Consider the following 16,368-nt stretch of genomic DNA (forward strand, 5'->3'; position numbering starts at 1 on the left):
TAAGATCTAAATAAACTCTATTACTTTCAAACTCATCTTGTTGTCTTTCCACAATCAACCTGGTCTCCTCTCTCACAATACCTTATTTCAACATTGCACTGACTTTTCTTATGACCCTTATAACCTGCAATTTTAGTCTTTTAAAATTGCACATCTCCACAGGGCAGTTTTTAAATCCAATGCATATATATGGTAAGTAAGAGAAACTTACCTACTAAAAAGCTTTGTTGTGAGGCTTACTAAAGTGTATTTCATAGCCCTATTAACCGTCTTGTCCAGCACAGAACTATATTGACAGTCCCATGTTACAGGACCCAGGATAATCATCTCTGATTATTCTGTCACTTTGCATCAGAGTACGTTGTAACAGAGCCATATACTGTATATGACACATATGTCAGAGTTTTTCAACTTTGTTTCCATTGAACATGCCATTACATATAAAGGCATTTTAATTAATTATATTCATTTACCCCACAATCTACTATTGTGTACCTTCGCAGCGCTTCCCTTCCTCCTTTTTTTCGAACACATATGTGACGTTGGGTTAGAGCCAGTGATGTAGTGGTAAAAAACATAGGTGGGTAAACACTGATCGCCATTTGCGGTGAGTAATGTAGCGCTCCCTATACTTTCAATGCATTTGTCTGCAAAAGGTAGGTAAACGCTTGCACAAAATATTCTCCACTACACCACTGGTTAGAGCAGTCTCTTACTTCAGCCTTTGAGTAACATTGGCTAAGGCAACAGCAAAGGCCTGCACTGCTGAGAAAGGATACTGGAAATCCAGGATATATGCGTTCCCATCGATTCTGCCAAACTGCATCACCTATAGAAAAACAGGGGAAAAGAGACAGGAAAGCAGAAATAAAGCTGTAAGGAAGGCCTGTTTGGATCACATCTGTGGGGCATAGGTACAGGTGGGCCTGTTGGCAAAATGTGTAGAATAGCATGAGATTAGCTGTGAAAATGTAAAGTTTTCTCTTTGCCCCATGACAAAATGTGTAAAATTGCAGGAAGTTAGCTGCTTTCCCCAACCCCCTCAAAAATACAAAAATATATATATAATTGGCCCACCCAAATTTCTGCAGGCCCACCCACCAACGAACTTCTGGCTGCGCCACTGCTGCCTGGAGTTCAATTTGAGTGCTGACTCATCTCAGCCATAAACAGGGCAATGTGACAGTTGGTGGCAGTGGTGGGATCTGAACCCAGGCCTCCAGAGAGACTGGAGGCTAAACTTATATTTAAAGCAACCGCAAACAGATTTCACATTCTAAATTATATATTGGTGGTTCTTTTTTACAATGTATCTAGGTTTCTGTAAATAATGGAAGCCAAATTTTACCTGTCTCCCGTCCAGCTCGATCTGAAAGTTCTTAGCAGACTCCTGAGTGACCCGTCCTCCGAAGTCCAACTGGTAGACCTGTGTGGCCTCATTCCAGAGTGGCTGCTTATTGGCCATGACATAGATGAATCCCTGGCTGCCCAGCCCGCGGTCCTCTCTCTCATTGGCCTTCCTGCACTTAATCTCCTCCAGTTCACTGGCCATCCTCAGGCTCCTCTTACTCTTCCAACCCTTCTTGGAGCTCTGGCTCTGGTTCATCAGTTCGTCTCCGCTGATGAAGAGCTCGGGCTCGCTCTCCGAACTGTCCTGGAACTCGCTGGTGGTACTGGTCCTGTTGAGCTTCTTGGTTTTGTTCAGTTGTTCCCTCTGGCCTTTGAGTTTCTTCTTCTCCCTGCCGCCAAGCCTGGGGCTGGAGATGAGGGAGTTGAAGTCGGAGAGTGCGCGCCCTTCCTTTTTGGATTTGCCCTCTGAGACGGTGGTCATGTTTGCAGCCTCGGCTCGGCTGTCGAGACGTTTACGACTTTTCTTGCTGAACATGTCGGACCCCTGTCGGTCTGGAACGGGGCTTTCGTTTAGAGAAGACGGCTCCTGGAAGCTACTGGCAGATTCCGCCAGCTCCTTTGTAGGGCTTTTGGATTTCGGCAGTTCGGTTGGTGGAGGAGGAGGAAGTGTAAGAGGTGGTGGGGGGGGAACAATAGAAGGAGGTGGGGAGAGGACTGGCTTCTCTAACACCTGATGAGACTTGCTGGGGAGGGTGGCAGAGCCTGACAGGTCCTGCATGGGTAGGCTATATGGGTTCCAGGGGTGCAGGCTAACAGGGTGCAGCTGAAGCCCAGCACAGGAGGTGGCCCCTGGGTACATCGGGGGCAGAGGGCAGCAAGCTAGGTTGGCATGATTGGGAGGGTATCCAGGTGGCAAGACCAGGTTGGGGTCCTGCTGGGAAAACTGGGGGACTGGAGCAACTACTTCATTGGGAGGGCAGGGTGGTGGAATGCTCTGCATGGACTGGAGTGGGGATCCATCCTGACCTACCCCTGGAGGGAAAGGTGACATGGAGATCTGGTAACCTGATGGGAAAGTAACAGTACTTGGGCTGCTGGGAGGTTTTGTTGAGAGTACAAAAGGCAGCCGTGTCATGTCCAGATGCTGAGCATTGCTGAAGATGATCGGGGGTGGTGGTTTGTGCGTTGGTGGTGGAGGAGGAGCTAAGATAGTCTGTTCTGGGGGTATCCAGAACTCCTCTGCAGTGTTTGGGTCCCACTGGTATGGTGGAGGACGTTTCAGAGTCAAACTAACTTCCCCAAGAGTCAAGTGACGACACTGCTGACTTAATGTCTCGTCTTCGGTAAAGGCAGAGTTCACATACACAGTCCTATCCCTGCTGTTATCAACAGGACTCAGCAGATTGTAAGATGACTGAGAAGCTTGAGGCGAAGTGCTTTTGGAGTGAACAATGATGGTGCTGTGATGAGCACCTTTTCCTGGTGGGAAATCCTGTCGCACTACAGTGCCTCCTGCGATGCCACTGCTGCTACTAGCACCACCACTAACACTGACACTGGTGCTGCTGCTGCTGCTGCTGTTGCTGCTGCACTGAGTGCAGGTATACAGAGCCGTGGGCACCCTCTGCTGGTAAGAGAGCGCTAGGGCAGCACTGTTGACCTTAGACTTGGTTGGTAGAGTCCTTGAAGCGTCAACCATCTGGGACACCTTCAGGCGAGATTCCACGTCAGGTCGCAAGGTGGCGTGAATCATGTGACTACTGTCCATGCGCTGGGGAGGAGGAAGTGTCGTCGTGTTAATGTTAACCTGATTGGCTGGATCTGGGTAGGGGGGCGGGTCTCTGCTGGGTATGGAGTATCGTGGCACAGAGAGGCGGCTTAGAGTCGCTGAGCTGTAAGGAAGCTGGACTTTCTTACTGTCAGACGATGAGGTGACTTTAAGTGTGGCAGAACCTCCCATACCTTGAACATCGTAGGCGTTCTGGTTGCGTATGAGTCTTCTGCGAGGGCGACACACCTCCTCTACATTCCCACTGCTGTCAAAGGTCGTGATCCTCTCGTATCCCATCTGGTACTGGAGACCAACTGGGTGGAGTGAGAACTCGTCTTTCTTTAGACACAGGTCTGCTGTGACCAGTATGTTGGGGTTGTCACAGTTGGTGATGAGGGTCTGAGGAGCGCTGGAGGTTGTGGCGGTGGCTGCAGAAACTACGGTGCCTGGGTAGGGTGGTGGAGGGTTCACCTTCCTCATCTGGATCTCAAGGGAAGTCTCTGCATCGAGGAAGGAAGGAGGTCTAGACCGTAGTGTGTCTGTGTCTATGAATGAAGGAGGTCTGGATCGGGAGGAGTCTGCATCGAGGAACGACGGGGGTCTAGACCGCAATGTACCTGTATCTGCATCAATGAAAGAAGGAGGTCTAGTCCGTATTGTGTCTATGTCGATGAATGACGGTGGTCTAGATCTTGATGTGTCTGCTTCGATGAAGGAAGGAGGTCTAGACCGTAAGCTGTCTACATCAATGAATGATGGAGGCCTGGATCGCGGTAGACTTGGCCTGCCCAGAGTATGGCTCTGAGTATGCCCCTGCTCTCCTCTTTCTGGTCCCAACTCTGCACTGGGGTGGGGTATCTGTTGCAGTACCTGGAACTGCTGCAGAGAGATGGTGGGATAGCCAGTAGGCGGAGGGGGCAAGGTGATCTGCAGCTTCAGTTGCTGCTGCATTTGTTGGTGCTGCCTCTGCATCTGTTGGTGTTGCTGTTGTATCTGCTGATGTTGCTGCTGCAGCTGCTGTTGTTGCTGCCTCATCTCTATAATCTGCTGTCGGATCTGCTGTTGTTGCTGCTGCATTTGCTGCTGCTGCTGATGCATTTGCTCATGCTGCAGCTGCATCTGTTGGTGCTGCTGAGCGATTTGCTGTTGTTGCAAGTGTTGGTGCTGCTGTTGGATCTGCTGTTGTTGCTGTTGCAGTGCCGCCTGTTGTTGTTGGTGCTGTTGTTGCAGTGCCTGGTGCTGCTGAGTCTGTTGCTGCTGCTGCTGTTGGATCTGCTGTATATGATGCTGTTGTAGTTGTTGATGTTGTTGTTGAATCTGCTGTTGCTGGTGCTGTAGTTGTTGATGCTGTTGCATTCTCTGTTGTTGTTGCTGCTGCTGCTGTTGGGTTAGTATCTGCTGTGGTTGTTTGGACTGTTGTTGGTGTGTCTGTTGAGATTGAGGACGTTGTTGTTGAGGTTGTTGAGGGAGGTGATGTGGAGGAGGAGGTGGAGGTAGTGTTCCAGCTAGGAGGGGACCCATCTCTAGCCCGTTAAAGATCACCTGTCCTGGGTTGGAGTACCTTCCTAGAGTCCCACTGTACTGTGCTGCTACTGCATTCTGACTGTGATCAGGCCCTGCAATAGAGGCTGAGGCTGCTGCAGCGGCCGCCGCCGCTGCTGCTGAAGCCGTAGCCGTGGGATTGGTCAAGACATCCAGCTGGATGTTCTGATTGGCCAGCAGGGACTGGACCAGTCCAATGCTCTGAGTGGGGGACATGGCTTGGGCAGGGCTGTGGATGGGTGCGATGGGGATGTTGACCGTACAGGGAGGGTTGTCACTTGTCACTCCAGATGGTCCCATCACTGAAAGACAAGTCAAAGAATATTCCAATAACTTTAGGTATTGTTATGTGCTACATTCATTACTAAACAGAAGTCAACATCCAACCCAAAATTCATGTTAACTTGCACTTTATACTTAATTCCAGTATCAATGAATTGTTAGTTCATTCATTCATGACTTTACCTGGCAAGTCATCCTCATCCTCACTGAAGACGTTTGGGTTAAAGACAGGCAGGCTCATGAAGTCAAGTGATATTTTCCGCACCTCCGGAAGGTAGATTGTCATCTGCCTTGGTTGTAGATGGAGCAAACTGGTCTTATAGATAACTAAAACAGAGGAAAACATTTCTACAATCGAATTGGAATGAAATTGAGTCAATATAAAGGAATAATTAAAAAAAAAAGGTAAATACTGAAAATATGGCCGTGTTTGATTTCAGTAAAGAAATGTGTCTCCAAATGTTTGTGATCTTACCTGCACCAAGATTAGCAGGTAGGAAAGAAGCAAGTCCAACGATTTTGAACTTTGTCCCCCAAATATTGGACGTGACTTGAGCAAGATAATTATGCTGTGAAATCAAGCAAATAGATTCATTTTTTTATTATGTAAAAAATTATCCAGAACCCAGAACCAAATATTGCATGCGCTAGCCAGCTAACTATACCCGGTTTACGTCTGGGCACAGAAGTGGCTAAATCTAAACATGCAGAAACCACAGTTTCAGCCCCTAACCACTAAAGAACCACTATACCAACGTTCCACACGACACATATTCAGACAATACCTCAGAGATTCCATCCATGGACATCTCTCGACGCGTCAAACTGGGAGATCGAATTGGAGGTTTCTTTGTTGGTAACCGGGGTGATCGTGGGCCTTCTTGACTAGCCCGGGACATTTTGGGAGATTTTCTAGATTCCATGTTCCTTCTACGCCAGATAACAACCAAAACAAACGGCAAATCAAGGCAAAATAGACCAATTTAAAATGATTAACAAATAACATTTAAAACAAATAAAATGATCAGTATGACAAATTGAAGATCTTGAACTTTTGTATAACATGGATCAGCTACTAAAGGTAATGGTTAGGATTAGGGTTGAATATGGTAAACATTAGTCTTATAACCTCATTCTTCCAGAGTCCAGACCATTGTAATGAAAGATACCTGGAAAGCTTGGGTGACCTGTTTCCTCTGGATAGTTTAGGCGACTTCTTCCCGACCCACTCATCACTCAACTCAATGTCGCTGGAGTCCGAACAGTTACAGCTGTCAGTCATGTAGGAGATCATAGCATTCACACACACCTCATCTGGAGAAAAAAACAAACAAACAAATAAAAAAAGAATATTTGACTCGACCTCTATAAACAGGTCAGAACAGTAGAACTTTAGGAAAAAAAATACAATATACATGTGAACACACAATGGTAGTGTTGCCCAACTCATCATGATATACCGGTCTAAAATTAGCTGTTTGTGTGTAACATACTAACTATTTTTGAAAGCGCATTATAATACATTTTTCTGTGCCAATCCCACCTGCTTTGCTGTCTGTTTTAGGGTCTATGATGATGAACTCTGGCCGTAGCTTGCTGATGCGTCTGCCTTTGAGGATGGGCACCAGACCACCTAGGTGTTCCAGGTAGAGGGTGTAACAGGGTCCCCCTGCCTCTGGGTTGTCTTCCGCTCGCTTCATGGTGCAGTGCAGCCTCTCGTTACCAGCAGTGGGGTAGCTGACGAAGTCCCGGATGTTGTTGGGATCAGGAATAGGAGGCTAGAGAAACAAGAGAAAAGCATTAACAGTTGGTTCCAATCCGCTCCCTACCCCTACCCCTTCCCCTTGGCCCTTACCCCTTTAGATCGTTAGGATCTGGATAGGTACACTCAGGGTAGTGATGGAGCTTCCAGCATATCCCCTGCACCTTACCGATCTACAAACATTGAAGGATTACGACCAAGGGGTCCTGTCATTTTGAAATGAACAAGTCCAGATGGCTTTGAGCTCAGATAATAACCTACAGTAGCCAACTGAATAAAGCTTATTTTACCTTGATGGTGGGTATGAAGGCGGTTGTGACGTAGGAACAGAGTAAGGAGGGCATGTTTAGTTTGCCCACGTCCCTCTCCTCCCGCAGGGCACTGGCGATGCCCTGTTGGCACAGCAGCTGCAGGCTGGCCACCCGGTGCTCCACCCGCACCACGTACAGCGCCGTGCCACACGCCAGGAACAGACGAGAGTCTCTGTGGCCCCAGCAGATAGTGGTGATGGGGCGCTGCAAGGCAAATGTTGACAAGGCAGGTTCCCAGTCAGCCCTGTTCTGTTGTATTCACATTCTATGGAACCTTGATTTCTGGCTTTCTCCATAGCCCACTGAACTAGACTTGGAAGTGTGGCGACAGTACATTTCCTGCCAAGTATACTTTCTGTTAATATTGTAGTTATTCATTGAAGATTTCAGATGACTTATAGAATTTGACTTATACGTAACCTCCCGAGAAAGCAAAACTGGTTGAAATTATGCCATCACAAACAGATTACAACCAGTTTGTAAATATCATACTATAACATTTCAGAAAAGTGAATCAAAGAGGGGAGCTCACCTGGGCAGGTGTTTCTAACGTGTAGATATGTTCTCCTTGGACGTTGTAAAATTTGACCAGGGCGTTCCTCACGATAGAGTCAGAGGGGACTCCAGGGAGCCCATGTCTCTCCATCCCAGCTACCGCCAGGAGGTCCCCCTGAGAACACCACTGGACCTCCACATCTGGACAGGAGGAGCTCAGTCACAACACATTCGGTCCGCCCACACATAGAAGATTGAAAAAGTCATTACCTTTGAGTCCTGAGCGGATGACGGAAGGAGCGAGGTCATCGTAGTTGTTCATCAAACTGATGTCTCCTGATATGAAGCTAACTGTCAGAAGGGGCTTCAGGATACGCACTTGGGAGAGAGAAATAAACACATTAGCATTCTGGCCAATGTGCACGATCATAGTGTTCACAGTAGAGGTAAAAAATGTTATCATATCTCTTTTCTTTTTTATGTTCGAGAGAGGTACAAGACAGGGATGTTCTCTCTCTCGCTTGATCTTTTACAATGTCTTACCTTGAGGTAGGTTATTGTCATAAGACTCAGCGTCACACTATCTTGCATTATCATTAGTACAGTATCTTACCCTGAGGTGGGTTATTGTCATCAGAGTCGGTGTCGCTTTCTGTGCTGTCCTCCACTAGGAAGCAGGGGCAGTTCCATGACATGCCGACGATGCCATCTGACTCGTGGAGCAGGACATGGGCCAGCATGCGACCATGACAGTCCATCACTATCACCTGACCGTCGGCTGTACCAAACAACACCTGAAGTAAAGGCAGTTGGCAGGAATCATTATTTTCTGAGAGAAAACATCAATGGGTGTGGTTTCCTGGACAAAGATTAAACCTAGTCCTAGACAAAGAGTAAGTAAGCCGTGTCCGAGCCAGAACAGCCCATAGGGGCAGGAACCTATCAAACTTTTCTGCAGCACAAGGCAGCTTGATGTACAAGTACATCTCCTGGACAGGCAATAGACAAACAAGTATGCAAGAATCTCAAATGAACATGCTTTTTAGTCAAGGCTAAATCTGTGTCCCCGAAACCAACAGATTATTTCATATATCAACAAAAAGGTCAATACTATAATATGTATCTTATTTGTTTGTAAAAGGGCAATAAATGCTAAATGGTTTTGTTTGGGTTCAGCCAGAAACCAGCTTAGTTCAGGTGTGCCTACCTGTTGGTCGTCAGGTGTCCAGATGCCACAGGTGATCTGGCTCTCCAGGTTGATCTCTGAAGACCAGTGTCTCTGTCCGCTGACTGACCCCACCAGGACAAACCCATCCCTGTAGGCGATCAAGGCCTGAGTACCATCATGGGACCACGTGAAATCACTCACCTGATGGAGAGATTAGACATGCATCCATTATATTATCTTTCCAGCATTACATAATGTTTTCACCAATACATTATCTTTCCCAATAGAAATATAGTAAAAATATCCTACCCGGGCATCTTATACCTACCTGGGCACCACGGTCATTCACTAACTCTACAGACCACCGTCCCTCATACTGAATCCAGACGAAGATGCCTCCCTCCATGTCACACGTGGCCAACTTCTGAAAGGGCTCGTTCCAACGAACCAACACAACCTGCAAAGGGAAGTATGCAACTGCTATTATACTCCACGAACACAGGGGGCTCTCTAGGAATGTGAAAGTGGAATACAATTCATATTCAACATGAGATGCACATGCTGAATGAGAGAAAGTACAAAACAGTCCACTTCCTCCACCTACTCTACCTAGCCTATTTTACACTAACACAAAATGCTCTTTTGTGATGATTGTCAGATTAAATATGGGTGTTTATATGAGGGTGTTTTTTTAAATAATTCTGCAGATAAACGCAGTTTCGGAAAATAACAAGACCCACCTCGCTGTTGTGTCCTCGCAGGTTGAAGTTGATTCTCTGAGGAGTGTTCCTGTCTCTCCTGCAGTGGCTGGATGTGAACGTCACGCCCACCACCCCTCTACTGTTCCCAGTGGCCAACCAGCCCTCCTCATGGTAGCGCCGCTGGCACACAGGCTTGTCCTTCTCGCTCTTGGGGACCCGGCCCTTCCAGGAGAGGCAGAGGATGTTGGAGTCGCTGCAGAGTATGGGACCATGTTCCACAGTAGCCAACATCCCTACTGAGTGACCAGGCTTGGAGGTAAGCAGAGGAGGAGAATATAGTGGAGGTTGGTGTCTTTCTTCAAGGGTATCATTGACTGACTTGATTTTTTGTTTGTTTTTCCGTTTGTGTTTTTATATCACTCTTTGTTCTGGATTATTAGGTAGGCTAATGTGCTTTGGTTGTTTCTCCAAGAGGTAGGCCTAGCAAACCATACAATACAGTCAAGTCATAACTCAACATTACTAGGCAACTTATGACCAGGTAATGTAACATAGAATAGAATAGAATTATAATAGCCTACACGTTACTCACCTCATAGTTCCTGGACATTGTCGACTACAATTCCTCCTTTGTAGGTGGTGTCCATGTTTCCATTCAGATGGTGGGTGCACTAAAGAGTGAGAAATTTCCTAATTCCCAGACAGAGCAAATCTATCACTGAAAAGATTGAGAGCATCACACAGCATTCAGGTTACTACATGGAGACAACCTGGTCCTCATGTCTTGAAATGTCCATCCTCATTACATGGTGGCCTATAGCAGGTCTATTCAATAGGCCTGTGTCTTCATGAAGTGATTCCAATCAAGTGTCTGTAGCTACAGTATGGAAATATGCAGTTTGATGACTATTCTGTGTCAAATAAAAAATAAAAAGCTAAAGAATAAATGTGGCTTTTTTATTCCAAGTTATCCATAGCCTATATAGATTCCATCGAAAGGGTGCAGCCTTTAAACAGGAAAAGCACTGCCTTGTCCATTCAGTGCATCAACCTTGAAACATATCTTACTCTCAGCTATGACATGGGAATGTCTAGAATCCTGGTCTCTATGCAACACTGCATTGAACATTCTGAACCGAACACTCTTGCCTTCGTGTCTCCATAGATACGGAGAACGTCAGTCTGTTACGTCATTAACACGATACTAATTCAATAAAACTTGTAGATTTCAATGAATAGACAGAATAAGAATCATCCCTTAAATGGCAGGACGCGAAAGAAATAACCCACCACCCCACAATATGTCCAGTATCCACCGGCTATATTTTCCATATTTACAATAAGATGGATAATCAATGAATCAATCAAATCGCCATGTCATAGTGAATGAAAATACATTTAGACTGAACGTAATCGATCGAACTCATCCACCGCTATTCGTTGAGATTGAATCAGTGGAGAGGAACCTGTATAAAAAGGATGATGTCCCTCGTTCGTTTGCTTTTATCTGACCAATTCCAATTCTGACAAAATATGCAGGACACCTACACGAACAAGATGCAGAACTCACTTGATCAAATATAAGGTCGCTGCCATATCCTTCATCTGCGCAGTCCACCATAGATTTATGTGAAAGTGCAGTCGCGTTGCCAGGCTGCTTTCTGCTGACGCTCGGTGCCCCTTTAATGCCGGTTGCCATGTAGTTTTCATTGTCATGTAGGCGTCATTGGGTGCGTTCCAGGTTGACTTTATTGTAGTCACGCTGCGCCGATCATCAGATCTCACAAATCCTGGAGAAGTGTTCAATATCTCAGAAAACATGTCAGTGTGATATAGCAATCTTCTGAGACCCGCAGCGTGAATACCAATACCAATATCCAAAGACATGCTACTTGCAGAGAAAAATCAGTTGATTAGAAAATAAAATATCAATGGTGATCTCAGTGGGTCAACAGATTAACAGATGAAGATATTTCTCCAGCAATAATCTGAAATAATTTTGCAACAAAAACAGAAATATATAAACTCAGCAAAAAAAGAAACGTCCTCTCACTGTCAACTGCATTTATTTTCTGCAAACTTAACATGTGTAAATATTTGTATGGACATAACACGATTCAACAACTGAAACATAAACTGAACAAGTTCCACAGACATGTGACTAACAGAAGTGGAATAATGTGTACCTGAGCAAAGGGGGGGTCAAAATCAAAAGTAACATTCAGTATCTGGTGTGGCCACCAGCTGCATTAAGTACTGCAGTGCATCTCCTCCTCATGGACTGCACCAGATTTGCCAGTTCTTGCTGCAAGATGTTACTGACCTAGCCCTCACCCTCCGATCCAACAGGTCCCAGACATGCTCAATGGGATTGAGATCTGGGCTCTTCGCTGGCCATGGCAGAACACTGACATTCCTGTCTTGCAGGAAATCACACACAGAACGAGCAGTATAGCTGGTGGCATTGTCATGCTGGAGGGTCATGTCAGGATGAGCCTGCAGGAAGGGTACCACATGATCGAGGAGGATGTCTTCCCTGTAACGCACAGCGTTGACACTGCCTGGAATAACAACAAGCTCAGTCCGATAATGCAGTGACACACCGCCCAAGACCATGACAGACCCTCCACCTCCAAATCGATCCCGCTCCAGAGTACAGGCCTCGGTGTAATGCTCATTCCTTTAACGATAAATGCGAATCCGACCATCACCCCTGGTTAGACAAAACCGCGACTCGTCAGTGAAGAGCACTTTTTGCCAGTCCTGTCTGGTCCAGCGACGGTGGGTTTGTGCCCATAGGCAACGTTGTTGCCGGTGATGTGGGGTGAGGACCTGCCTTACAACAGGCCTACAAGCCCTCAGTCCAGCCTCTCTCAGCCTATTGCAGACAGTCTGAGCACTGATGGAGGGATTGTGCATTCCTGGTGTAACTCGGGCAGTTGTTGTTGCCATCCTGTACATGTCCCGCAGGTGTGATGTTCGGATGTACCGATCCTGTGCAGGTGTTGTTACACGTGGTCTGCCACTGCGAGGACGATCAGCTGTCCGTCCTGTCTCCCTGTAGAGTTGTCTTAGGCGTCTCACAGTACGTACATTGCAATTTATTTCCCTGGCCACATCTGCAGTCCTCATGCCTCCTTGCAGCATGCCTAAGGCTCGTTCACGCAGATGAGCAGCGACCCTGGGCATCTATCTTTTGGTATTTTTCAGAGTCCGTAGGAGGCCTCTTTATTGTCCTAAGTTGTCATAACTGTGACCTTAATTTCCTACCCTCTGTAAGCTGTTAGTGTCTTAACGACCGTTCCACAGGTGCATGTTCATTAATTGTTTATGGTTCATTGAACAAGCATGGGAAACAGTGTTTAAACCCTTTACTATGAAGATCTGTGAAGTTATTTGGATTTTTACGAATTATCTTTGAAAGACAGGGTCCTGAAAAAGGGATGTGTCTTTTTTTGCTTAGTTTATTTTTTAAGTAATGTTGCTTTTATGGAAAATCATCCCTCTTCTCTACAGACATATCACAGAAACTTCCAGATGTATAAAATGTAGATAGAGCACATAAGACTGGATAATAACTACAACTTTATTAACAACTTTATCAACATATCACAGAAACGTGGGCCATAATAGACAATCCTCTCGACCCTTCATCTTCCTGTACATAGATTCCATTGGGATACACACAGTTTTTCAACATAAACATAACCTATGGTCAGTCAGAGCACAATCTATTTATTTAGTTTTCTTAGATAGTAGACTGAATAGAAGGCAGGGTGGACGATGGCCCAAAGAAGGACCAAAGGTCACCTTACTCAAAACTGAACAGTTCTCCATAAGACAGGAAGCCTATACTGTAATAACCAGTCAACCTATGTATCCCAGGCAGCATATGGTGACATCATCAGGTGCATGTCTCTTGAAAGGCATTGATGACACTGTCATATGTGGGAGGAGGAGTCTGTGTGGGCAGGAACCCTTTAAGACTGCTGTTTCCCAACCAAAAAGAGTTCCGTTGGGGTTGAGTTGGCATGAGGGAGGCAGTATCTTCTGCTGATGAATTGGTGGCAGTAGTGTCATGAAGAGGCAAGGTATCCTGGTTGTTAGTGTCACCCTCAGACCCGTCACCTTGACCCATCCTGCTGCCCTTGGGCACTGGTCGGAAGGTGGATGATCCTGAGCTGGTCTTCTTCCCCAGTGGACCAACCGGCTCCACCGATGGTTGTCTATATAGGCTCAGAATACCTCCTCTGAGGCTGTTGTCGCTGTGCCGGTCGAACACTGTGCTCCGGTAGAGGCCTTGGCAGTTGGCCATGGGGTTGTGTGAGGGCTGGGAGGTGGCTGAGCGGTGCTGCTGTTTGGGACGCCTGGTAATCCGGGTGGAGGCTCTGCGTCTCGACAGCCATGTTAGGAGGATGTAGATCAGCGCTCCAATCAGGAGGCCCAACAGCATGGACAGACAGAAGGCTAGGACTAGGTTCCCTGGAGGAAAAGGAGGAAGATATTAGACAACTTTTTTAGATTTTCCCTAATTTAATGTCACCGTATTTGAGGTGAACTGATACTGAATGTTGAATGCTGTCGTAGTGGGGAAAGCTGGGGGAAAAAATAGATCATTACAAGCAGGGCGCAATCAAGTTGATATTTGATTGTAATGACATCATTGCAACAAGTTTTGCCTGTTGGGGTTGATCAAAATGGAGTGGCAAGGAACTCACTTGTTGGATAAATGAGTTTTCAGATTCAAAATGCCAGTAAACATTTCTTGACAAATTACAAATTGCAATGATTGCTTCCATGGTCCGCAATTTACATTTTCACAAATGAGAAAATGACAGTAGTAAATCGACTACTCAGAGATGGTCTCATATCACTTAATGGACGGGCTGTAGGTCAAATTTAAACAATAACTTTAATAACACATATACTGTAAACACAGAACTACACAGAAGTTGAGTGGTCCTTTGGTAGAGCATGGAACTTGTAACGCCAGGGTAGTTGGTTTGCTTACCGCGACCACCCATATGCAAAATGTATGGATAAAAGCAATAAAAGCATCTGCTTAGTGGCATATATTAGTAGTAGTAGTTTTATATAAGACTAATCCAGTCATTTTAAGGTAGAATACTCATATCCCTTAATGAAAATTAAACACATTAAAAAGGCAGGCTTAAAATTCTTACCAATGTTAAATGATTTTAGTATATCCAGAAATGGATTTGTCTCATTGAACGCCATTATAATAACGAAAAGAAAAGTAGTTCACATCCAAACTGAGAACACTGCAGCACATTGAACTGGACTCTTTTCAAGACTGCTTGGTCCATTTCTTCCTGTCTGTTTTGTTTGCAATAGTGGAAACGTTGCTGTCATGCTTCCTGCCTCTCTCTCTACTTTTTAAAATTAGCTTGTGCTTTTCTTATCTGCGTGGGGCAGAACTTTGGGAAACAAGGCTGCTTCCTCTGACATCATTTCCTCTTGATTAATGAACAATCAATGTTCCTCTTGAACAATGGCCTCTTGTTGTGAGTTTTAGATCAGGAGCCGTTTTCATGTTATACAGTGTTTTAAGGGTATATTGTGTAAGGTATAGTGAAAGGGGCAGTGAGGATATAGTGTACATACATATAATCACAACCCTCTGTGGCCCACAATAATCTCATTGTTTCCAAGTGTCTTGCAAGTGTTTCACTAGGGATATGTATGATAAGCAAACCTAACAAAACGTCACTGTCCAATAGAACGTCTGCAGTGAACACTATCAAGTATACAGCTTCTGATGGGATTTCCTTCAATTGTTGTGCTCCCTAAACTCTAAACCTTCGTTAACTGCAGTGGCAGGGTTGGGGAGTAACGGATTACATGTAAGGGATTACAAAAACGGTAACTGTAATACGTTACATTACCAGCAAAAATATTGTAATCGGATTACAGATACTTTTGAAAAACTTGATTACTTAGAGGATTACTTTTACATTCAGAAAGGCTGTTTGCAAAAAAATATCATTGACACTTCTCTGTTTTCTTAATGACATTCAAATCAGCATAGAAAAGTGTGCACTTTTAAATGTATTCCACTTGAGCGAGTCTGACCACAAGTCAGAGACACTATGATGACACACCAAACGTGTTTGATGAATCGCGGTAAAAGAGCAGGTTACAGTCCAAGCTATGTCTTCAGCATCCAAAGATTACCCGACTTGAATAAACACTTGAAGTTAAGGATGACAGCAGTGGTGTAGGCTACAGCGATACTGATATCACTTATTATTGATATCAACATAGCGCATTGATGTGAATCACACTGCTGCTCTCTCATTTAGCTATTTGCGCATTACGGATTGTGGATGGCTGTTCACAAATCTAAACGTGTATTTGAACCCAATAATGGTTGAATTCAATAAGTTTAATGTCACGCCCTGATCCGTTTCACCTGTCGTTGTGCTTGTCTCCACCCCCTCCAGGTGTCGCCCATCTTCCCCACTTATCCCCTGGGTATTTATACCTGTGTTTTCTGTCTGTTTGTGCTAGTTGATCTTGTTGTTCAAGTCAACCAGCGGTTTCTCAGCTCCTGGGTTTCCCCAGTCTCTCTTTTTCTCGTCCTCCTGGTTTTGACCCTTGCTTGTTCTGACTCAGCCTATGGAATAAAAATTAATTGCTCAATCTAATTCATGCTGATAATTCTTTTTATCCGTAGGCCTAATGGACACATGCTCGAACCCACACACTTTTGATAGACTTAAAGGGGCAACCTGTAGCTGCTACATCCACACTACCGTTCAAAAGTTTTGGGTCACTTAGAAATATCCTTGTTTTCCATGAAAACATACATGAAATTAGTTGCAAAATGAATAGTAAATATAGTCAAGACATTGACAAGGTTATAAATGATTTTTTATTAAAATAATAATTGTCCTTCAAACTTTGCTTTCGTCAAAGAATCCTCAATTTGCAGCAATTACAGCCTTACAGACAACTGGCATTCT

The 16,368-nt window shown here is 45.2% G+C and overlaps 2 protein-coding genes across 2 annotated transcripts; both read right to left on the minus strand.

Annotated features, from left to right (window-relative positions):
* Positions 1–712: 712 nt before the first annotated feature.
* Positions 713–9,673, minus strand: tulp4b (TUB like protein 4b). The gene is made up of 14 exons (XM_039009134.1): positions 9,422–9,673; positions 9,010–9,138; positions 8,721–8,882; positions 8,127–8,307; positions 7,784–7,891; positions 7,551–7,714; positions 6,998–7,222; positions 6,489–6,723; positions 6,115–6,259; positions 5,731–5,875; positions 5,421–5,514; positions 5,129–5,272; positions 1,349–4,965; positions 713–829 (listed from the first exon to the last, which is right to left on the minus strand). Exons 1-14 carry the CDS (start codon positions 9,671–9,673, stop codon positions 713–715), a joined length of 5,718 nt encoding a protein of 1,905 aa, XP_038865062.1.
* Positions 9,674–12,946: 3,273 nt separating this feature from the next.
* myct1b (myc target 1b) lies at positions 12,947–14,758 on the minus strand. The gene is made up of 2 exons (XM_039009021.1): positions 14,566–14,758; positions 12,947–13,864 (listed from the first exon to the last, which is right to left on the minus strand). Exons 1-2 carry the CDS (start codon positions 14,618–14,620, stop codon positions 13,287–13,289), a joined length of 633 nt encoding a protein of 210 aa, XP_038864949.1. The 5' UTR covers positions 14,621–14,758; the 3' UTR covers positions 12,947–13,286.
* Positions 14,759–16,368: the final 1,610 nt, after the last annotated feature.

This window comes from Salvelinus namaycush, chromosome 15, assembly GCF_016432855.1.
Source record: "Salvelinus namaycush isolate Seneca chromosome 15, SaNama_1.0, whole genome shotgun sequence".
In the NCBI taxonomy this organism is placed as follows: domain Eukaryota; kingdom Metazoa; phylum Chordata; class Actinopteri; order Salmoniformes; family Salmonidae; genus Salvelinus; species Salvelinus namaycush.